General features: G+C 36.0%; 1 protein-coding gene across 5 annotated transcripts in view; it reads right to left on the bottom strand.

Annotated features, from left to right (window-relative positions):
* LOC150109341 (BLOC-2 complex member HPS3) overlaps positions 1 to 24,609 on the bottom strand; it is a 386,547-nt gene that overhangs the window by 222,166 nt on the left and 139,772 nt on the right. For all 5 annotated transcript variants that reach the window (XM_090407481.1, XM_090407512.1, XM_090407505.1 and 2 more), the window contains exons 9-10: positions 20,514 to 20,616; positions 12,691 to 12,786 (exon numbers count right to left, since the gene is read on the bottom strand). In XM_090407481.1, coding sequence (XP_090263607.1) covers positions 12,691 to 12,786; positions 20,514 to 20,616 — 199 coding nt within the window. The remainder of the gene's footprint in view (positions 1 to 12,690; positions 12,787 to 20,513; positions 20,617 to 24,609) is intronic.

Genomic DNA, 24,609 nt, shown 5'->3' with positions numbered 1-24,609 from the left:
GGTAGAGCCTCTGATACTAATGGCTCAGTTAAGTAAGTTTGAGCGTGGTTAGTAGTTGGAAGGAGATCAATCGTTCGATGCTGTTGGCACACTCCCTCGATGAGTCTTTGGACTCCCTGGAGATGTCAAATAATAAAATTCAAATAAAATTCAAATTCAAATAAGAACCCAATAAAGAAAAAGAGAATGATCAGACTAAATTACTCAATGACTGGTAATCATGGTCAGAGATAGCATCAAAAATATACAACTAATTTTGATTAGAAAAAATACAATAGTAAGAAATGCAAAAGTTGAAGTCCACATAAGCACTTCTGGAAAACCAGCAAAGAAGAAACACAACAATCGAAGAATCATGAACATCATGTTTAAACATTAAGATTGAAATCAATATGCAGTGCCTTAAAGAGGATATAAACCACTCAAACTAGATAAGAGCATATTGAAAAACTGGAAAAATACACACTTGGTATGAAAAGATTCAAAGAATTTCAGAGAGAATCACACCACTTCCTTATGGTAGTGATATTAAGTCAGTCAGTCGATCTCTTTCTCTCTTTCAGAGAAAGAGATCGACTCAAACCAAAAGAAAGCTCAAACCAAAAGCAAAAGTTAAAAATTATAAGAATCATAACGATAAAAAATTTCAGAGTAAGGAAATTCATTGATGTAAATCTTAACCCTGCGGAGGTCGCAGTCGAAAAAATTGCAGCATGGGTCGCATGTATCTGAGAGATATATTCATTACTAGTATGTGCTAAAATGTGATAAAACTTAAAAAAAAAAAAAACTGCAAATATAATATAATACATGATGGTTTATTTATTTTCAGTTACAGTCTAGAAATTACTGAACAAAGAAACAAAGAAAAATCAACTAAACCAATACTCTACTGACATCGGAGTTCATGGTATCTCTCAGATACAATTTACTATGAAATATCACTTTCACCTCTATCATTCTCATCATCGGACTCGAGTAACAAAATCGCTGAATCTCTTCAACATTTGATGGATTATCCAATCGATATATTTTTCCAGCCATTCTCAACGGTAAATGATAATAAAAAAAAAACTAAACCAATACTATACTGACATCGGAGGTCGTGGTATTTTACAATTTACCATGAACTATCACAGACCTTTACATAACACGTGTTAAACCAAAACTGACCGCATAAACAGTGAGAATATCACTCATAATATATGCATGCACAGCTACTCATGACCCCCAAGCTATACACTGGATATGTGTAAGAATATTTATATTGAACAATTTGTTTGTATCTGTCAGATCAGCCGTGACCTCTGCAGGGTTAATGAATAATACTCAAGGAGAATAATATGCAATTTGAAAGAAATTATTATTATTATTATATTAACACCAAAACTCTTGGGAATCAAAAGATTCATCATGAGAGGCACACACTGCTACACAAAGTCCATTAAACCATACTTTAAATTCACTCAATAAATCCACATTTGCCACACTGACAGGCAATGCATTCCACTCACCAACCATTCTTCATACAAAGAACTGCTCCTTAAGCCCTTGCTCATACCCCCCTTATTGAGTTTCTGGGGATGGCACTTTGTTTTACTACATCTCCCATTCTTTGAAAAATTTCTTTCACATCAAGCAGGTAACATTCTCTTAACATCTTAAATATCTCAATCATATCCCTCTCTCCCTCTTCCTATTGATGAGGATGAGCTTTTGCAAATTGCATTCCCTCAATATATCTTCATATCCTACATTCCAAAGAGCAGTTACCAGCTTAGTCAGCCTTCTCTGGACTCTTTCCAATATATTCTCATCAACACAAAAACCAGGGGACTAAATCTGTATATAATAATCAATAAGAGGCCTGATCAAGCCCTCTTATACAATGGCACCATCAGAACAATTACCATAATCGGACGTGATGACTTGTGATCACTTGTGCAATGTGAAAGCTGAACTTCATATCCATTTGGAAAATTATGAAGACAACTTCCATGTTTGAGTAAAACTTTAGTTTTTAATATAAACCAAAATCCACATTCGATGTTTCACCCTTTATATCAAGGTCATCTTCTGGAGCATATATACTATATACAGAGAAACAAACTGCACTATAATCTACATGGTTTGTTAAAGTTGCTGACCAACTGTAACAATTATTGGCCTGCCCTCTGGTGAAAAAAAAAAAAAAACTTATCAACGCTAGTGTCCTATTATTAATATTATCTATTGGTTGTAAAATTATATTCGGAGCAACAACAAGTCTATATACAGGGTGTCCCAAAATTCACGCAAGATTTAAATTTAGCACCATTTGTGCAACGAGAAAAAAAAGACAGCGTGACAGCTGACAGTTCAGGGTTATTGAAAATGACCACATACAGCGAAGAGAGTTCGTTGAATGGATTATGGAACAACAACAAGTGGATGCTTATTTTTTGAACAAAATCATCCTCAGTGATGAGGCTCATTTTCATCTTGATGGCTTCGTTAATCGACAAAATTGTCGCATTTGGGGTTCAGAAAATCCACGAGTGATTGTTGAGAAACAAATGCATCCACAATGTGTCACTGTTTGGTGCGGATTTTAGGTTGGAGGCATCATCGGTCCATTCTTCTTCGAAAATGAGGCTGGTAAGGCAATAACAGTTAATGGTGCTCGCTATCGCGACATGATAATCCAGTTTTTTATGCCTAAATTGCAAGATATGGATGTGGACGACATGTGGTTTCAACAAGACGGTGCCACATGCCATACAGCCCGAGAAACAATTCAATTACTGCACGAGTCATTTCCTGGTCGTGTAATTACCCATTTTGGTGATCAGAATTGCCCGCCCAGATCATGTGACTTAACGCCGTTGGATTTTTTTCTTTGGGGTTTTTTGAAGTCTAAGGTTTATGCCAACAAGCCCACGACCACCCATGCCTTGAAGGAGGAAATTGAGCGCTGTATCAACGAAATTCAGCCACATTTATGCAAAACGGTCAAGGAAAATTTCGACAAAAGAGTGCATATGTGCCAGCAAAGCCGTGGAGGCCATTTACCCGATATGCTATTCCATGCATAACCCTATACTGTATACTTTATGAATCAATAAGAAATTACAATTTTTAATTAAAAACCTGTGTTTTCTATCAAAATTACTTCTTGCGTGAATTTTGGGACACCCTGTATATATATATGTGAGTATATATATAAACCTTATACATATAATATAAACATACAAACATGTAAACAAATGATTATACATATAAACATATATAAAGATTATACATATATACATACAAACACCATGAGTATATATATATATTCCAACCAGTTGGTATGGGATGGTTTCCAATACTAGCTGAAGGTTGCCTAGAGTCCTAAAGTGCTGGATTCTAAATATTAAGTAGGCTGAATGTATGCCATCCAGATTCTTGGAATTTTCATGCCACCATTATTGTTGATATTTGGATGGTTTATCAGAATTTCGCAGGCTTCCTTAAATTTTCTTTCAATACTAGGTTTTTGTATGGTGTAAAGAGCGGGTACTTTTCCAGTCAATTTGATTGTTGAGAATGTGATCCGAGAGGCCTGCTTCACAAAAATGGTTATATTTAATGTGTCATATGTATTCTTTCTTACATAGGGATTGTACGTCCTGTTGTATGGTTACAGGTGAATGGTTACAATAGAATTAATTCATTCTATTTACGATCGAATTGAAAATCAGAACTCGCTCCCGTTCCTGGACACACTGGTCACACGTCTTCCTTCAGGCAGTCTATCCTTCACGGTCTACCGCGAACCGACACACATAATGGCCAGTACATACATGCTAATTCATACCACCACCTATCACAAAAATATGGAGTCATTAACACCCTTAAAAACAGAGCTATAACAATTTGCTCTAACCAGCAAGCTCTGAAACAGGAACTAAAAATCATCAGTGACACTTTTTTAAATAATGGCTATTATACAATGGCTATATATACTAAAATACTATTAATAAAGTACTTCATAAAACATCATCAAAAAAGAATCTAGATTACAGTAAAACCATTGCTATCCCATACATTAAAGGGTTATCAGAAAAAGTCAACAGAATACTATGCCAATATAATCTCAATGCCACCTTTAAACCACCTACAAAACTTAAAAACATATTCAACTCCTCTAAGGATCCTCTCCTTCCATTGCAACATCCTGGAGTTTATTGCATCCACTGCACATGTAACTTACCATACATTGGTGAAACAAGACGTACAATCCCTATACGTAAGAGAGAACACATAAGACACATTAAATATAACTATTTTTGTGAAGCAGGCCTCTCAGATCACATTCTCAACTCTCAGCAACCAAATTGACTGGAAAAGTACCCACTCTTTACACCATACAAAAACCTGGTATTGAAAGAAAATTTAAGGAAGCCTGCGAAATTCTGATAAACCATCCAAATATCAACAATAATGGTGGCATAAAATTCGAGGAATCTGGATGGAACACATTCAGCCTACTTAATATTTAGTATCCAGCATATGTCAGGACTCTAGGCAACCTTCAGCTAGTATTGGAAACCATCCCATACCAACTGGTTGGAATATATATGTATAATCATGGTGTTTGTTTGTATATATTTATAATCTTTATATATGTTTATATGTATAATATGTATAAGGTTTATATGTATACTCATATATATATAGACTTGTTGTTGCTCTCAATGTAATTTTACAACCAATAGATAATATTAATAATAGGACACTAGCGTTGATGTAGCAAGTTTTTTTTTTCCACCAGAGGTCAGGCCAATAATTGTTGTAATGGTTGTGAGTAACTTTAACAAACCATGTAGATTGTAGTGCAACTTGTTTCTCTGTATATAGTATATATGCTTCAGAAAATAACACTGATATAAAGGTCGAGACGTCGAATGTGGATTTTGGTTTATATTAAACTAAAGTTTTACTCAAACACGGTAGTTGTCTCCATAATTTCCCAAAATGTATTCGGATCACCGTGTAAGCCTAAAAGAAAGGTGAACTTCATATCCTTTCCCACCACCACTGAAGGTCTCTTCTCTCATTAACTTCCTTCAAAATTTCCCCACCAAGTGTATACTTTGCATCCCTTGTTGCCTACCAAATTTCAAACCTTACACATTTCTACATTGAGCTGACAGTTCCACATTCTTGCCCACTCATACTATCTATTCAAGCCCTCCTGTAAGACCACAACATCTGTGGGATTCCTCATCATGCTCCCCACTTTTGCATCATCTGTAAATAGTTCTAAAGGAAACTGTTACGAAAAAGTTACGAAAGGAAACTGTGAGCAAGAGGGTGAGGAGTGGTTTCTTTGCTTGGAGGGTGGTTGAACTGTGGAATGCATTGCCTGATGGAGTGGTGAGAGCAAGAACGGTCAATGAGTTTAAGGAGTGGTATGATAGACTTTGTGTTTCTTAGGGGGGAACTTCCCCTCGATGAGTCTTGACAGACTTTATGTTCTTAGGAAGGACCTCCCACGATGAGTCTTTTGACTCCATGGAGGCCTGAATAATAATAATAATAAACCTCCAGTTAAACCCATTCCAATATCATTAATATACAAGTTAGATAACAATGGTCCCAAAATAGACCCCTGCTGCACCCCCACTAGTAACCTTCCTATTCCAAGATATCACACTCCCATACACAACTTGCTGACTGTTTGACAGCCAGTCACCTATTCCAACTCACTAATCTAGCAACTAAACCCATCTGTTTTCATTTAGTTACCAACTTGTGGTGCAGCAATCTGTCAAAATTCTTTGCAAAATCTAAGTATACCGCTGTTTATGCATCTCCCTTGTTGATTACATTCATCACCTTATTATAAGCCATAAGTAAGCCAGTAAAACATGACTTCCTTTAACAAACCATTGACTAACACAGAGAATACTATTGTTGTCAAACCACTTTTGTATCCTAGTTCTCTCACCATTCCCCCCCCCCCACATATGCAACAACTTAACTACAACTCTAAAAACTATTTACTTAAAAACTATAATTATTATTTAATGCCTAAAAACAATTACTGCTATTACCTCTTTCATCAATACTTTATATGGACATAATTATTATTATTATTATTCAGGGCCCCAAGGAGTCAAAAGACTCCTAGTGGGAGGTCCTTCCTAAGAAACACAATGTCTATCACACCACTCCTTAAACTGATTGACCGTTCACACTCTCACCCCTCTATCAGGCAATGCATTCCATGGTTCAACCACCCTCCATGCAAAGAAACCACTTCTCACCCTCTTGCTCACAGTTTCCTTTCATAACTTCCAGGGATGGAACCTTGTCATCACTCCCTCCCACTATTCAACCAAGCGAAAGAACTCCCTAAGTCAACCCTGTAACCACCTCACAAGAGTTTAAAAGTCTCAATCATATCACCTCTCCTTCTTCTATCCACCAAACTCTGCAGTCAGTCCACATTCCCTCAGCTGATCCTCATAACTAACATTGTACAGTCCTGAAACCATCTTTGTTATCCACCTTTGTACCCTTTCCACAGTTAATTTATCCCCATCAAATCCTGGGGACCAAATCTGAGAACAATAGTTTAAGTGTGGTCTGATCAGAGTCTTATCCAACGGAATTATAATTCTTTTATCTCTGCAGGTCAATGTTCCTTCTCATTATTGCAGCAATCATCTGTGTTAACTTTACCACCTTTGCAATATGTCCCTTAAATTTCAGGTTTCTATCAATCATCAACCTCAGATCTCTTGTCTCCCCTACTTCCTCCAGTAGAGTATGCAGCGTCCCATCGATGTGTCCCAAACCTCAAGACCTTACATTTTGCTGCATTACCGCCCCCCCCCCATTCATTTGCCAATCTGTCTAGCTTATTCAAATCCTCTTGCAGGGCTACCACATCTGTACTATTACTAATAACCCTTCCCAGCTTCATATTATCTACAAAGAACTGAATATCCCCCTGCAATCCACTGACAATGTCATTGATATAAAGGTTAAACAATATAGGTCCCAGTACCAAGCCCTGTGGGATCCCACTTGTAACCCTCTGCTCCTTGAAACTGCCCCACCATACACAACTCTCTGATACCTATCGTACAGCCAATCCTGAATCCAGTTGACCAAACTGACATCCAGACCCATGTGCTGCAACTTAAATATCAGCTTATCATGTGGCACCCTGTCAAATGCCTTCGCTAAGTCCAAGAAAATGCCAGTATAATCCTTTCCCTCATCTACTGCTCTTGTAACTGTATTATAAAATGCTAGTATATTACTAAAACAAGAGCGCACTTCACAAATCCATGTTGACTCTCACAAATAACATTATTCTCATCTGCCCAATGTTGTATGGTCCCTCACTACTTTCTCCAAGATCTAAACAACTACTGATGACACACAAACTGGCCTATAATTAAACACATCCAGTCTGCTACCACCCATATGCAATGGCACCATCTTACCTTTCTTCCATTCCCTGGGCACCTTTCCCGTAGCCAGACTTTCACTGAAAAACCAGGTCAAAGGAGCTGTCAGTTTTTTAGCACATTCTCTCAAAACTCGTGGCGAAATACCATCCAGTCCCACAGATTTACTGACATCAAGAGTACTCAGTATTTGGAACACACTCTCCTCCTGCACCTTTAAACCTCGAACCTAACCTATCCCTCTAGTATTAAAATTTATTCCTCCAGGATGAAATACTCCAATAAAGTGTTCATTGAACAATTCCACTATGTCCTCTGCATCAGTCACTCTATTGCAATTTTTATCCCACAATGTTATTCTTCCACATTCATTTCTCCTCCTACTGGCCACATAGCTAAAAAATTCTCTAGGATTTTCTTTGGATCTTAGGGCCAATCTCTTCTCATATTCCAGTTTTGCCTTCCTTACCATACTAGTCACTCTCCTGGCCTGTGTCTTACATTCTTCATGCATCTTCTCTTCACCTGTCTCCTTATATCTCTTCCATAGCCTCTTTGGAAGAGATATGGAAGTTCTGTTTAATATTGTTGATCATCCACATTACGCCGAATTGTGTCCTCTTCTTCACTCGTGGAATACAGTTTACTATTACTGCTAACAAATATTCCTTCACAATTTTCCAAGCACTAATGGTATCCTGGCCTTCCAATTCTTCCCTCCATATAACTTCCCCAAGTTGATGTCTAAGACTATTATATTCACATGCCTTATAATCCCACATATGTTCCCATCTCTTTGATACTCCTGCATGTCTATTCATCTTCCCAGTCAAAACCATATGGTCTTTCTTTCCCACTGGTGGGAGAGATGTCAGCTCAGTTATTATCAACTCTTCTGATGCTATGACCAATTCCAAAACTCTTGTTCGCTCTATTACATGTTGCCTAAGACATTTATCTCTCAAGAATTTTAGAAATTCCATTCCCTTATTGCTACATGCATCCACCCCTCCCCAATTTATACTGCTGTAGTTAAAATCTCCCATAACAATCATTCTTCTTGCACTTGCCAAGCTCAACTGTCTAAAAGTCTCCTGGTCGCTACCCTCTGTGCCCCTTGGTTTGTAGCAACACCCCACTAAATATCCTGTCTTGCCTATCTCTACCTTACACCATATGCTTTCAAAATCATTAGTGTCACTGACTTCCAAAGCCTCCACTCTTAGAGGACATAAGTCATCACTTATCATAAGCAGTATTCCACTGCCCTGCTTTCCCTTCCTATCCTGCTGAAAGCAGGATAGTACCCTGCTATTTCTATTCCTGTTATTATACCCTCTTCTGTCAACCACATCTCAGTAATCCCAATAACCTTTGGCCAGGCTGATGCTATCAGCACCACCAATTTCTCTCCTTTATTCCGAATACTCCTGGAATTAGTATAAAGCATAAAAATGCCATTGTTTCTATACCTGGCATTATCCCCTCTAGACTCCACTGTGCTCAGCATTACCTGATGACTCCCCCCCCCCTTTCTCCCAAGTACCCATTCCCACAAGAGGCCACCCCTGCTACTATCCACCCTGGAACATATAGACTCGTTCAGAACAGCAATCTCTCCAGAATCTCTCCCTACTAATTCCCCTGCTATCATCCAAAGCACTCCCCCCCACCTCTTTTCTTCTCCTTTCTATCCTAATGAAAAACATTGTACCTTTCCATTTCAATTTCCATCAGGATATTCTCTTCCAACCATGTTTGACTTATTCCAAGAATTTTAGGACAAGTGAAGTCCATCAGTGAAACAACTTCAGCTCCCTTATTTTCAATGCTTCTGGCATTTGTAAATAACACACCTTCCCTTGTGCAATCACTTTTATGATTCCTTACCCCATATATTTCCTCAGACTCAACTACCCCCATCACATACCATTCCATTATTGCATAAAAAATGGAACTGGAGCAGAAAACTACCAGCTTTAAAAGAGACAGAAGAAAAATGCTAAGAAATAAGAAGGGGAATATGCCACTGGGACTAGAAATTTAAAATTAAAAAAAAAATGTCAGTAACATGCACATATAAAGAAGTTTATAGCCTTAAAATACAACAGTAAACACAGAAGAGAAAAAAAAAAATCTATTAGAAAGAACTACGTCTATACGACGTTGACTGAACCACCTCCAAAACCCAACCCATGGTGCAAAATCGGTTGGGGCCCAGTGTGTGTGTGTGAAGCTTCTGATACCGGAATGAGTAGAGCTGGTTAGCATGCAGAGCCTACCAGACGGTGGAGTAAGTACTCATGCATGTGCGCCACGGTTACTCGAAGGACTCTCCTCAACCTGAAGAAACACCTACTCATTGAAGTCTGGAGTACTGTGAGTCGTTGGATGCCTGTCTCCAATAGGCATGGCTGTGGAGCTCCACAGCCATGCCTGTTGAGATTGATCTGCTTCTCTGATTCACATTCTGATCTGCTTCTCTGATTCAACCACTGATTCACATTAACTTAAACATACACATGTGACCACAGTATTTAAATTATTTAATAAGTAAATATTTCATCTTCAGTATTTTAGGACATCATTATCAGCATAGTAATTTCAAACAATACTAACTAGTACTTAAATTATTTAATAAGAAAATATTTCATCCTAAGTATCTTAGGACATCATCAGTACAGCAATTTCAAACAATAAAATTATTTAATAAGTAAATATTTCATCCTAATATTTACTTATTAAATAATTTAAGTACTGTGGTCACATGTGTATGTTTAAGTTATGAATACTCCACAGGTTTCACTATATAATAGACTGATTCACATTAGCAAACAGGATGTGCGATGCAGTTAGATGATGTGGGAAACACTGTGCATACAACCAATGGGGAGCCCTTCCATTAAATTAAGCTTTGCCATAAATTAATATCATGTTGGCATAGTCAGCATTTGTGTAATTTGCCACTGTGCATTAATGTGATGTGCCTGAATGCAACACTGCATTATCATCACTAGGGAGAGAAGATTTTTATGGTTTCAGCATGAACTCAACCTGAGGGGTTATCCAAACTTTTGATTGTGAGGAACTCTACCAAAATAAGTCAATTTGTTAGCTGATCAGCTGTTTGCTGTAGTTGAGTTCATGATAAAATTATGTACACATTCTTTTCATAGTCACTACAAACCAATCCTCATATTAATGGCCTGATCCATACCAGTAGCTGAACTCATGTCAGCACAGACCCGGAACTTTAGACCTGTACCACTGCAACGTGAATTTGAGGACATGAGTTGCTAATCAAAACTTGATCTATCCTTACCCCCCCCCACACACACACATAACCCTTGAAGTCTGTAATGGGTATTCTGAAACACTCTATGTGTAATAGCACAACTACCATATTTTTTGGACGATAAGACGCACCCCAAATTTATGAGACGATTTTTAGAAAAAAATATTTTATTATATAAAGATATTTACAAATTCTTACTTAATTTTTATTTATTGTTACAATCATTTGTATTAGCAATATTCAGTTCATCTTCACTCTCAGTACTATCACTGGTCTCATCAATGTCACCATTCGTATTACTTTCGTCTGAACTATTGTTGTCAGTCCCTTCAAAATCTGTGTCATCTTCGGTACCATCCATCGCATTACTTATCCAGCATTTCTTAAATGACTTTATAATCATCTCTTTTTTCACAGCTTCCCATGAATTTTTCACCCAGGTACATACTTATGAAATTGTTGGCCGTTTCATACGTCCTGTTGCTGTAACATCGTGATTTGGCTTTGCCATCCATTTGGTCCACTCTTCCCGCATAAAATTTTCAAATAGTTTATTAATAGATCCATCCAAGGGTTGTAATTGACTTGTAAGGCCTCCAAGAATGACAGCTAATTCTGTATTCATTTCTTTTAGAAGTCTTGGTTGATTCTGTTTTATGCACTCTAAATTGATCCCACACTAACATTGCAGGCTTTTTAAACAATGCACCTGGACGTTTTTCCCATCTTTTGTATGTATAATTTCATTCCTGTTTCGTCCATCCAGCCTTTATCTTGAACGTGGATAATAATGCCATGAGGAATTTCATCTCTCGGTAACGTTTTTCTCTTGAAGATTAACATTGAGGGTGGTTTGTTCAGTCAGTGCAACAAGCTAAAACTACAGTGTAGTGAGTTTTTTTGTGACCTGTTGTTTTGATCACTATTGATTTGGTGCCTTTTGAATCTACTGTCCGATTTGAAGGAACGTCAAAAGTTAGAGACACTTCATCCATGTTTGCAATTTGATTAAGCTCAAAGTTAAATTTTCTTCTCGCTGATATGACAAATCCATGGAATTCTATAATTTTAGCTTCATAGTCAGCCGGCATTTTTTGGACTAGAGTGGTTTTTGTACGCGTGCATAACCTGTGTCTTTTCAAATCTAAAGCACCAAGACAGTGATCTGGTAAAATCTAAAATTCCATTAGCAGTTGTCCATCGTTTCGCTTCAAAAATTATAATTTTTGTAGAAACAGATATTCCCATGTTTCGATGATTTGTTACCTAATTTTTCATTTGCACTTCTAATTCGGGCCATTTTTCTAGGTGCGAAAGGATGTTTTCTTGTGTTTACATAGCAGTTTTAATTCTTCCCTCTTGTTTTCTCCACTCGCGAACCATTTTTTCTGTTCGTGGTGGACCAAAATGTCTTTCTGCTGCTCTGTTTCCATATTGTTTTGCATAATTTATCACGTTTAATTTATAACTCACATTATATGAAAGTCTTTTTTGCTTTACAGTCATTTTTTCTAATTTTAAGATAAAAATTTTAACGACTTATAAAAAATAATTCAAACGAACCATACAAAAGCACATATGTTTGCACACTAGTGACTATTGACGCTCTAAATCAGTGAATCACCCACATTCAGCGAGATAACCTAGGTACCTACCATCAGTGGCATACTTACTAATTTTATTAACATATTGTGCCAGTAATTGAACTTCACTAACAGCTTCGGTAAGTGTAAAGATTAGTATTTTAATGTTGTTACCTTCGGACCATAAGACGCACCCCAATTTTAAGTCAATTTTTCTATGTAAAAAGGTACATCTTATGGTTCAAAAAATATGGTATTTTAAAAGCTAATTCTTTCAAGTTAATAACTGATTATCACGACATACTCTAAAGATCAGATTAGATGAAATAACCTTATTATTACCATCCTTCAAATTTATAAATACCTGAGAAATGGTATACTTTCTACCATGTCCATCACCAAGGAGATGATAATCCAAGTATGTTACTAGAGTTTTTAACATGTGGCCACTGTGTTTTGTCTATTTGAAAGAAAAAATTAAACTAAAATAAAGAGCCAAAAGTCTTCACTTCGGCGATGCAAATTTCTAAAAATTAAGTGGATATTAAATCCAGCATTATTTCAAAGCCAAATATAGAAACTATAAAAGTTTTATATGAAATTTGACCAGAAAGCTTACGGGAATACACTTATCGATATTTACGAGTTGCCCTAGCAGGACCTTACTGGAGAGATAATTGCTATGCCCAAGCGTCCATATATTCCCCTCCTATTGATCCATTTTGAAAAGGTTTCACTTCAAATTTCATACGAAACTTTTAATGTTTCTATATTCGGCTTAGAAAAAATTATAATTTATGAAACTTACTTTTTTGCTTTACTTATGTTATTTCAATTTTGTTTTGTGCAAACTTCCATTTTATAGTTATCCAGATAGAAAAAATATCAATTAAATATCAATTAAAGAGAGAATTAATATTCTGCAGGGAAGTGGCTTTGTCATAGTAATTTAATCTTCTTTTATGAATTTTTTTATGATGTTACAATGAAGCTGAATAAGGAAACCAGATATAAACAAATCTTGATTGAAAGAAGAAAAAAAAACACTACATAGAAAGCTATCCAAAGCCCCATAAACACAGTGTTGTTAAAAAAGGAAATTCATCACAGTAAACTATCCATTTAAACAAAATATTTCAGTAAACTCCACCAGTTTGCTAAAAACTTCACTAAGGGCAATAGTGAATGTAAGATTATTGTATAAACTGGATACTTTATATGAAGAGGGCTGATTTTGTATATCAAGTTACTCATTGAATCCCACAATACATATTGCCTTCTTTCAGGGGATAAGTATAATGTTATGCTATGGTGAAAGTCAGTATCCAGATCAGCTATGACCCCTTACTGAAAACTCCATCAATGGGAGCTAGAATCCATGGAGATATTGAGAGTCAGCTTGCTACAACTATTTCAGAGTACAGTGGAGCCTCGGTTGTCGAACTTAATTCATTCCCAAAGGCTGTTCGGAAAGCGAATTGTTCGAAAACCAAAACCATTTTCCCATAAGAATTAATGTAAAATGGATTAATCCGTTCCCGAACTCCAGATGATTGTTTATTTAAACCTTTACAACAGTACTTCATGCATAAGATTGTATACAAACATAATGAAAATGCATAAAATCTTATATAAAAAGAATAAACACAATAAATAGATAAAATATAGACAAAAATTGATCGCCTCTTTATTTTTGAGTATTGTACAGATCGTTGATTTAGCCATACCGAACTGCATAGCAAGATCAGAGACACGAATGCCATTTTCATGTTTGAATATGATTTCTTTTTTCATCTCTATTGTGGTTCTAACAACTTTTCTTTTCACTTTGCTGCTATCCCTATTCTTCTGCGGTCCCATGGTGGCTTAATTAATAATAATTTATGAAAAAAACAATAACAAAACACAAAGAAAATCAAGAAAACTCACTGCAAATTTGAGCAGATGTCTGCACTGAACGAAGGCTGCCGCATAACTGACGCTTTCCCGCCTTACAGCTCAGCACGGAGAGCATGTGGTTGCATTTTGCCTGTTCGGGAACCGAAATTCTGTGCAGAAACCAGGGCATTTTTTGTTCAGAAAATATGTTTGGGAACCGAATTGTTCGAGAACAGAGGCATTCGACAATTGAGGTTCCACTGTATTATAATAATAATAATAATATGGTGATTATTAATATTTTATTACTTGTATATGACCAATATTGGGGAAAAACCAAGCCACACTTCTTGCCTAGTGCTGCCTTCCCAGGAAATGTTGGGTATACTCCCAATAGGCTAACATGGCTGGTGAAGCATGTCAGGACAAATCACTCAATATGTGATTTTTTTTTTTTTTTTTTTTGTGATTACACAAAAGGAACAATAAATACAGAAAAATCCTGTGGTGTGACCATTATTCTTTTTTTTCTCATAGAGAGCTTATAAAACCTGTGGATGAAAGCCTTTGAGGAAGCCTACATGCTAAAGTGGAAACAGGTAAACACTCAAAACATCAGCACTAAAGAAACCCACTCACTGTATCTATTTGTTTACAATGTTCATACTATCTTAAAATGTAGAAAGTTCTATAAACTTTGCACTGGGGTAGAATCAACAAACTTAGATGTAGTAGTCTGCATCCAAGGTGGAAAAACTGATTTTAAATGGAATGAAGTCATATGGAATTGCAAAAAATAGACTTTCATCTATATATCAACAGACAAATATGGTAATAGTAGGAGTGACTCACCTTAACAGTATGATAGTGTTAAAGAGATTCCTAGTCAAGAAAAGGATCAATAATTACATCTGATATATCTCCATGGTCTCTGATGGAATCATCATATGTTCACTGGACACCCACAGATGCCGTATGATCACTCTGATGCGCAACAGCAGGCCTCGTGCAACAGTAGTCCTGTTGTATGCTTTCTTAGAGGCTCCAACTCTCTGAAGATCAGTCACTCCACACACACACACACACACACACACACACACACACACACACACACACACACCATCCATCTCATTGATGGTCTATTCCTTCCTCTGATGAAATATGCCATAAATTTAAATTCAAATCCAAAAGCAACTGTAACCTGTACCTATTCACCTACTGAGACTTCAGCTGATTTTTGGGGGTGGGGGGGGGGTTAAACATAATGCTAAATCAAAGTAGGAAAAGAAATTGGCTATGCAGGCTAAAAGCAATCCAAAATAATTTCATCATCATGCAGCAAGTAAAGGAAAGAATGAATGAATGTGAAGGATAACTTTACTGAATGCAGATGGTACTTTTCTATCAAAAGCTGATGAGACTATTTAATTAAAAAGTGCTCACTTTGCTAAGATATATCAACTAGGTGTATGTAAGATGGATCACAGTGTTACTACTACATTGGATGTAGAGACACAGGTGCATGAGAATGAGGTTGAAGAGCAACTGCATGATCTGAATAAGAATTTCGCAATATAGATAGATGGAATATCAGCACATAATCTAAATGAATGTTCAGTTTAATTGGCTGGTCTCCGACATATTTATATAACTTTAATCTCAGTATGGGAAAGATACCAGAAGAATGAAAAGAATGCATGATAGTAGTTCTGTTGCACAAGGGTAGTGCAAAAACCTATGTGTGTGCCGACTACTGACCTAGCAGTATCTCTAGAGGTGTGGCAAGGTTTTAGAGAAGTTGGTAAGTACTTGCATACAAAAATGGGTTGACAAACAAACTATATTCTGCAAGGAACAAAGGGGTGGTCATGTATCAGTACTTTGCTCTCATATTTCATAACAATAAATTAAAGATACCAAGAAATTATATATTTGATTTAATCCTTCACTTGGTTTAATCCCTCATCCAAGTGTAAGCAAACAAAGTTTGTGCCTGAAGTATTTTCAGGACTGGAGCAACTTGTATATAGAAGCTAATGACTTCACATCACTTGCCTTAGTATTCTATAATGCAAAGCACATATACTTCACATATGTGAAGTCATTAGCTTCTATATACGAGTTGCCCCAGTCCTGAAAATACTTCAGGTGCAAACTCTGTTTGCTTACACTTGAATAAAGAATTAAACCAAATATATAATTTCTTGGTATTTTTAATTTATAGTATAACCAAGCAGAAAAACTTCCAACAACTATCTCTAATCCAGATAGTTTAATAAGAAGGTGTGACACCTTTTGGTTACTCGTTACTTCAACCTTAGTACCACTTCTTGGTCCGGCTTCCACTGATGAGATCTCAGTAAAGGTTGAAACCAGTCTGGGTAGTGACCCTTCCCATAATGCACAGCATTATACATGTCTGCAAGGATATGTGTTTTGAATTATAGGATACTAAGGCAAGTGACGTGAAGTCATTAGCATCTATATATGAGTTGCCCCAGTCCTGAAAATGATTCAGGTGTAAACTTTGTTTGCTTACACTTGGATAAAGAATTAAATAGTATATAATTTCTTGGTATCTTTAATTTATAGTGTAACTGAGCGGAAAAACTTCCAACAACTATTTTATAACAATGTTATGGACGAAATGGATAAAGGGAATGGATACTCTATGATACTGCTAAATTTCGCTAAGACATTTCATAGGATACCACATGAAAGGCTATTGCATAAAATGGAGAATATGGATTTGGAACATAAACTCTTGACTTGGATAAGGGGATAATTGACAGGTATCAAAAAAGTGGTATACAGTGCCATTGCATAAAGATCTACAACAAAGTCCTAAGAAAGTGGAAGGAGGGCAAAATAATTCCTTTGATTATACGAGTTGCCCCAGTCCTGAAAATGCTTCAGGTGCAAACTTTGTTTGCTTACACTTGGATAAAGAATTAAACCAAGAATATAATTTCTTGGTATCTTTAATTTACAGTGTAACTGAGTGGAAAAACTTCCAGCAACTATTTTATAACAATGTTATCGATGAAATGGATACTCTATGATACTGTTAAATTTTGCTAAGACATTTGATAGGATACCACATGAAAGGCTATTGCATAAAATGGAGAATATGGATTTGGAATATAAACTCTTGACTTGGATAAGTGGATAATTGACAGGTATCAAAAAAGTGGTATACAGTGCCATTGTATAAAGATCTGCAACAAAGTCCTAACAAAGTGGAAGGAGGGGAAAAATAATTCCTTTGCATAAAGGAGGATCTAGTTGCAAGATAAAGATGTTCACAGTGCATGGGCGATAGTCAAGGGGGGGGGGGGTTATCTGAAGGAAGCAATATCACACTGTATACCCAAGGTCAGAGTTTAAATCAGGTAGATGTTAGATGGACAAGTAATATCATGTGCTACAAACAAAGAAAATGTTGCAGAGGGGATATAAGGAGAAAGGTGACCAGCATGGTAAGAAAGGCAAAATCATATTATGAGAAGAAATCAGCCGAACAGGAAAAAGGAAATCAAAAAGAGTTTTTTTGTTATGTGGCAAATAGGAGGAAGAATGACTATGGAAGTATAACTTTAATGAGTGCAGATGATATAGAGGTAATGGAGGCGGACAAAATTGTTGACCTTACTGAGTGATCATTTTGTAAGGGTATGTCATCCAAGCGAAGATATTATTACTGAAATAAAGAGCCAAAAGGCTTCGCTTTGGAGATGCAAAATTATTCAAATTAAGTGGATATTGAATCCAACATTACTTCAAAGCCGAATAGAGAAACTATAAGAGTTTCGTGCCGAATATAGAAACTATATAAAAGTTTTGGCAGATCCAAACGTAAGCAAACCTTTCATGACAGAGGCAACTCGTAGTAAAGGTGGTGTAAGCTCTGATCACTATCCTTGGTATTTCTCATAATGTAAACCACATCTCCTAACAGACATGTATGATGTTATAGAAACTTTTATATAGTTTCTATATTCGGCACGAAACTCTTATAGTTTCTCTATTCGGCTTTGAAGTAATGTTCAAAGTGGATATTGAATACTACATATTCAATATCCACTTAATTTGAATAATTTTGCATCACCATAATGAAGCCTTTTGGCTCTCTATTTCAGTAATTCTTGGTGCCTTTTGTGATGTGACACCTCTTGGCAATTTGTATGGTAAAGTATAACCTCTGCATCACTACAACCTGGGTATTTACATTTCAGGTCTGCCTACTCACTGATGAGACCTCCCCTGAGAGTTCTGAGTTTTTGGAGTTTGACCTGTACTTCTTCAACATTAAACAAAGGTCGAAACTAGTCTGGGTAGTGACCCCTGCCCCCATAATGTATAACATCATATATGTCTGCTAGGAGATGTGTTTTACATTATGGGAAATACCAAGAATAGTGATCGGAGCTTACTCCACCTTTACTACAAATTGCCCCTGTCATGAATGGTTTGCTTACGTTTGGATCCACTGAAACCTTTATATAGTTTCTCTATTTGGCTTTGAAGTAATGTTGGAAGATATTGTTATGCCAGAGGTGACACAGACTGATGTGAGAACAGAGGTTGAAGAATTGGAGGTACTTGGTACTAGTTCAAGACCATATGGTTACTCTCACCAGTTGGTAGCAATGTGGTCATATTGATTATAGACAAATTCGTTGATGCAATTACTAGATCTAGTACTCTCAAACTCCTAGTGCATTCGATCACATGCTGCCTTAAGTAATTTATCCTTAATAACTGCATAAATTCCATTTCCTTCTTTCCATGTGTCCTCTCCTCCTTCCAATCTATGTTCCCATAGTTGAAGCCCCCATAATAATTCAAGCCTCCTTTCTCTTGCCTGAGAATTTATTTAGGATTTTTTAAATCCCACATAAATAGTGTTCTGACCAGGGGTGGCTCGTGCATAGGCACTGCAGAACTGCAGCATCCCCAATTTTTAATCGATATATAAATATATTTATTAATTTATTTATATTTGCTTGTAATATTTAATTTTATCATCAACAATCCTATACAATTCTATTATTTTGTATAAAAAATAATAAAAATCCATCTTGTAGCACTTAGGAGGGCGAAGGAAGCTAGCAGCACTTTGTTTACCACAATGTCATATTGCTAATATTTGCTACGCACGCAAGTATATGTAAGTCATAGTAAGATGTGAGCTACTAGATTGATGCTGCACTGTCTGTTGCACAGTTCCACTGTTGTTTATATGCAGTTTGAGCCAGTAGTAGAGGGTTCGTAGTGCTTATCGTGTTTACTCCATCTCTTTAAATATTTGGACATTACAATTAAAGACATAACATTTGTTATAGTTTTTATTTTAGAACATTATCGGGATTATGATAATGGATTTTATTTTTAAGTAATTTTGAATTATACTAAACTGTATAACTTTATCGATAATAAACAATATTTTTTCATGAAACAAAAACCCATGAACAAGAAGAATATATTTTATTTTTAAGTAATTTTGAATTTTACCAAACTGTATAATTTTATCAATAATAAACAATATTGTTTCATGTTTAATTTTTTTTTTAATTTTTACCATAATTTTGATATTTTATCCAAACATGTATACACTGTACTTACAGTGTGTATGTATATTTCGAAAGTTGCAGCACCCCCACGATTTCAAGCCACGAGCCGCCACTGGTTCTGACATTTAGGATAGTGCACCAAAATCCTCCCCTATTATACTTGATGCTATCCAGAAGAGGTCAATCAGTTAACAGATGATGCCCTACCACACACACACACACACACACACACACACACACACACACACACACACACACACACAGAGATTCCTTCTAATCACTTTCTCATACATCTGTTTATGCATTATGCCTTTTCTATAGGTATCTTCATGAGCACTTCTCATCAAACAAAACTGGTCCACTACTCTCCACTTTCTCCTAAACATACAAAATTACCTGAAACTGCTGGTCAATAACCATACACCGTTCAGTTTCAAACCTTATCTTATCTTCTTCTATCATTTCCTGTAGTTCAGTTTACTGAAACCATCTTCCACATGCTGTCTTCTTCAGGGACTATGATCTCTAGCAATTCAAGAACCCATGAACAGATTTTTTTTTTCTTCTCACTAAACCACTTGTCTGTACATGCACTCTTATGACATAGGTTTGGCAAGTTTATATGTGAGAGGCTGGGGAAAAAACAACAGAAACTTTGAATTAAAGTGATTTTACTTCAATTTAAAGAAAGTGATTATATATATATATATATATATATATATATACATATATATACCTGTTTATGCAGATCCATAACTCTTTGTACTACTGCTTCAACAGATAATTGCGACATAGTATAATAAGCAGCAGCTAATTGCCTGTCATGGAAATTATCTGAGCTATAAATATGAAAACATTGTAATAATTAATTTAAGAATTGAAAATGAAAAAAGAAAGTATTTTTAGAAATAAGTAAATAACATCTGTTGTTAAGTTTATTTTTTCAAAAAAAAAAAAAAAAAATCTAGAATTCTAATCTTCATTTTCTAATAATGGATATAAATCTACTAAAATGAATCTCACTCACCTGTATGTCTGATTCTTCAATCAAGAAAAGATTTCTCTTTATGGGGTGACTGCCATTACAAATTTGTCCTGATATATATATATATATATATATATATATATATACACAGTAAAACCCCGAAGTTACGCGGTAGGTGGGACCAACAAAAAGCAACTAAGTCGAATTTGTGTAACTCGGGGTATAATTTTGCATGTAATTTATATATACAAACATACAATTGGGACTAAAGGTTTACAAAAACACCTATATTTTTTAAGAAATATAATCATAATTGTAGTTTTTTGTACATAAAAAAAGAAAACTATTTCGGTGTCGATGGTTTCATAAAATCTAATAGATTTGTCTGACGGCATAATGTCTTTTTCTTGTCATGCAAAATTTCTTCATAGCAAGCTAATGATTTTTTTTATTCCTTGCCTTTTGCCTTGTGGCTATAGTTCATTCCTTGTTAGAATCTGTCCTCCAAAATCTTTAAACCTTTCTTTTATGATTGTTCTTACTGTGGATTCCTGTAGATCGAACTTCTTTGCTAGCTCAAATTTTCATTCCACTTTCAAAATCCTTAATAATGTTGAGTTTTGTTTCCAAAGTCAATGTTTTTATTTTCTTGCTAACTGTAGAAGAATCGGACTTGCTTCTTTTGGATGACATTATTATTTTTTATGTGATAAAATTTTTATCAAGAACATAACATTAAACGATTGCAAGGTTTGTAGACTATAAAAATCGTGTAATGAATGGAGACCATGCAAAACACATCAGTGCTTGTTCACAGCATGTGCGACACTGGCGAATGTGGCCAGCACCTGAAAAATACGACTAGTGGTGAGGTGTGAAGCGGGACAGGAATACGTACATGTAAGAACCGCATAACTCCGGATTCGTGTAAGTCGGGGTAGCGTAAGACTGTGTGTATATATATATATATATATATATATATATATATATACATACACACACATACACACACTATGTAGACAAAGGTATCTGGACATCTAATTGTCAAAAAAATGTGTTTTAATTACATTCCTGGTATCAAGTAGGACCACCTTTGGTCCTACTTGATACCAGGTTTTCAACCAATGTTTTCAAGCATGTTTTCAACCAATTTCTGATACACTGCAACAGGAATATTCTTTCATTTCTTGCACAAAGCAATCCCCATTGCTGATGTTGATGATGGCAGCTGTGGTCTAGAGCAAATTCAGTGTTCTAATTTGTCCTAAAAATGTTTGATTAGGTTTAAGTTCTGAACTCTGGGCTGGCCAGTCCAACACTTCAATGTTGTTTTGTGGAAACCAGTCTTGGACACGCAGTGCAATATGGCATGAAGTATTGTTATGCTGAAATGGTCTCTGCCAAAGTACTTGCACAGCATAAGCATGAAGTTGTTTGGGATGTCCATGTGGTCATCAGACAACATGATTTTGGGCACATCCACCAATGGACCAAACACCATCCAACTGAAACACCCCTAATACCATTATCAAGCCTCCACCAAACTTGACAGTTGGAATGATGCAGTCCTGCAGGAACCTTTCTCCTGGTAATCTTCTGATGGTCATGTTTGGATCTGGAACATTTGGATACATGATTTGTCACTCCACAGAATCCTTTTCGAATCATCTATGGTCCAAACATTGGTTGACATTGAGGGGGGGGGGGATTGCATGTGGCATGTTTGCAGCAGTTCTGCCATGGTAATGGCAGAACTACTGCAAACACGTTCTAGTCTCTGCAGACAGTTCTAGTACTGACAGATGTCGCTTCTGCATTTTCCAGGTTGACTGCAAGGTCTGATGCTGATGACATACAGGATGCTCAACATCCTTGAGACTGAGTTCATTGACCTTGGTCAATGAGTGCCAGTGGCCTCCCAGAATGTTTTCCTGCTGTGGTAGTACCATCAATCCATCTACGAATGACATAAGCAACAGTGGATTTTGGTATAATGAGATAGGTAGTAATGTCACAGACAGAAAGATCACTGATGTGACACACCATCCTCATTGGAAGTCTGTCAGTTCAGCTGAATGTGGCATTTTGACATCAAGTACAGTGTAAAACATGCAGCATATCTTACATTTTATTACCAGACTTATGCAGAAACTCCTTGAATATTTTTATGCTGTAGAATCTGAAATTTGCATGAAATTATGGTGCCCAAATACTTTTGTCAACACGTGTATATATAGACAGCATCTGTGTGTGTGTGTGTATATACATATACTGCTAAGTAACATTAAGCTACCATTCATTAATATCTGTCCTTCTGAGTATATTCAAGCCTGCAAGGATTCTGCATCAGATATATATATATATATATATATATATATATATATATATATCCAGTGGTGAGCTATGGAAATTTTAACAAAGGGCTTGCATCGTTGAGCAAAAAAAAAGCTGTATTTCACACAAAAACTTTTATTAATACAGCTTGTGTACAAATTCCAATCAGAAAGTATGAGAGGACAATCAACCTCTAAAGGCTATCATTTTTAACCACGCTACTGGCCAGGATGTATATATATGTCCAAGTTACTATGGATGCGAAGTGTATATTAAAATTGTAATACCATTCATATTACATTAAAATATAAGATGGATACGAAGCGTATGAGAATGGGTATTTGATCCATAATGGCCAGTAAGGTGGTTAAACAAATATTTCATGATCTAAACATAAAATATTTGCACACAATCAACTGTGTTAATTTATACCTAATAAGAAAAACATTCTTTAACTATCAAAATATAATAAGAATGAAATCGTTTATAATCTTTTATAAAACATTTGATTGGCTACTGGTTTTACCATACGACTGGCTACCAGAAGGGAGAAGGGTAAAGATAGCACATGCACTTATTTTATTTTCAAACTTGGGTGCATTCATTATAGAGGAGTTGAAACAATAATTCTAAATAATCTATACACTGTCGAAGAGACTAATTTTTGTTAGGTTACCGTATGAGTTAGTCGCTTAATATGTTTAATATTAAGCAAAAAAATTTTTCGCTTAATATTTGAAAAAATAAAAAAGTAAACAATAAGAACAAGGGGGTCGGCAAATTTGAGAAAAATTTAACAATGGGCTCACGCGAGCCCCTTATAGCTCACCACTGTATATATATCCCTTATCATCCAGCATAACTTTGCATCATTGGCAAATAACTGTATGTGATAATATCATTAATATACAAGTTAAACAGCACTGGATCAAACGTAGCCTCTGTGGTATCCTGGTCACCATCTTTTTCTTAGACTAAGCACCTCCATACATCACTCTGATATCTATCAATTCAATTAGCCAATCTCCTATCCATATCACAAGCCTGTTTTGCATGCCCATGTCTTTTAGTTTGTATAATATCCTCTCACATGGAATTTCATCAAATCCCTCAGGAAAAGTTCAGCAGTATCATGCTTCTACTTATCATGTATATCGATTCCCTTTATCCAACTCAGCTGTCATTCTAATGTAAAACATGAGCTGATTGCTATACAAGATCAACCTTTAACAAAGCCAAGGTATCTTCCATAAAGGATAAATGTGCTATTTACCTATACCTGGATGTGGGTTCTAACCAACCACTTCAATACATTAGTGATCACTCCAGAGATCCAGACTGGTGTATTATTGGCTGCACCAGTCCTAGTTCCACTCGTGTAATGGAATTATCTTTCCCTCCTTCCACTCATTAAGAATCATACATGTGTCGAGACACAATACCTCAAATTAACGAATAAAATCTCTCTCATAACCAGCACTACCAAAACAATGGCACTTTCGAGGGTCTAAAT

The sequence above is a fragment of the Typopeltis vanoorti genome, chromosome 2 (assembly GCF_054136105.1).
Source record: "Typopeltis vanoorti isolate ZY-2024b chromosome 2, IOZ_Tvanoo_1.0, whole genome shotgun sequence".
Classification (NCBI taxonomy): Eukaryota; Metazoa; Arthropoda; class Arachnida; order Uropygi; family Thelyphonidae; genus Typopeltis; species Typopeltis vanoorti.
The sequence above is the reverse complement of the archived record's forward strand: the minus strand, read 5'-3'. Positions and strand labels throughout refer to the sequence as shown.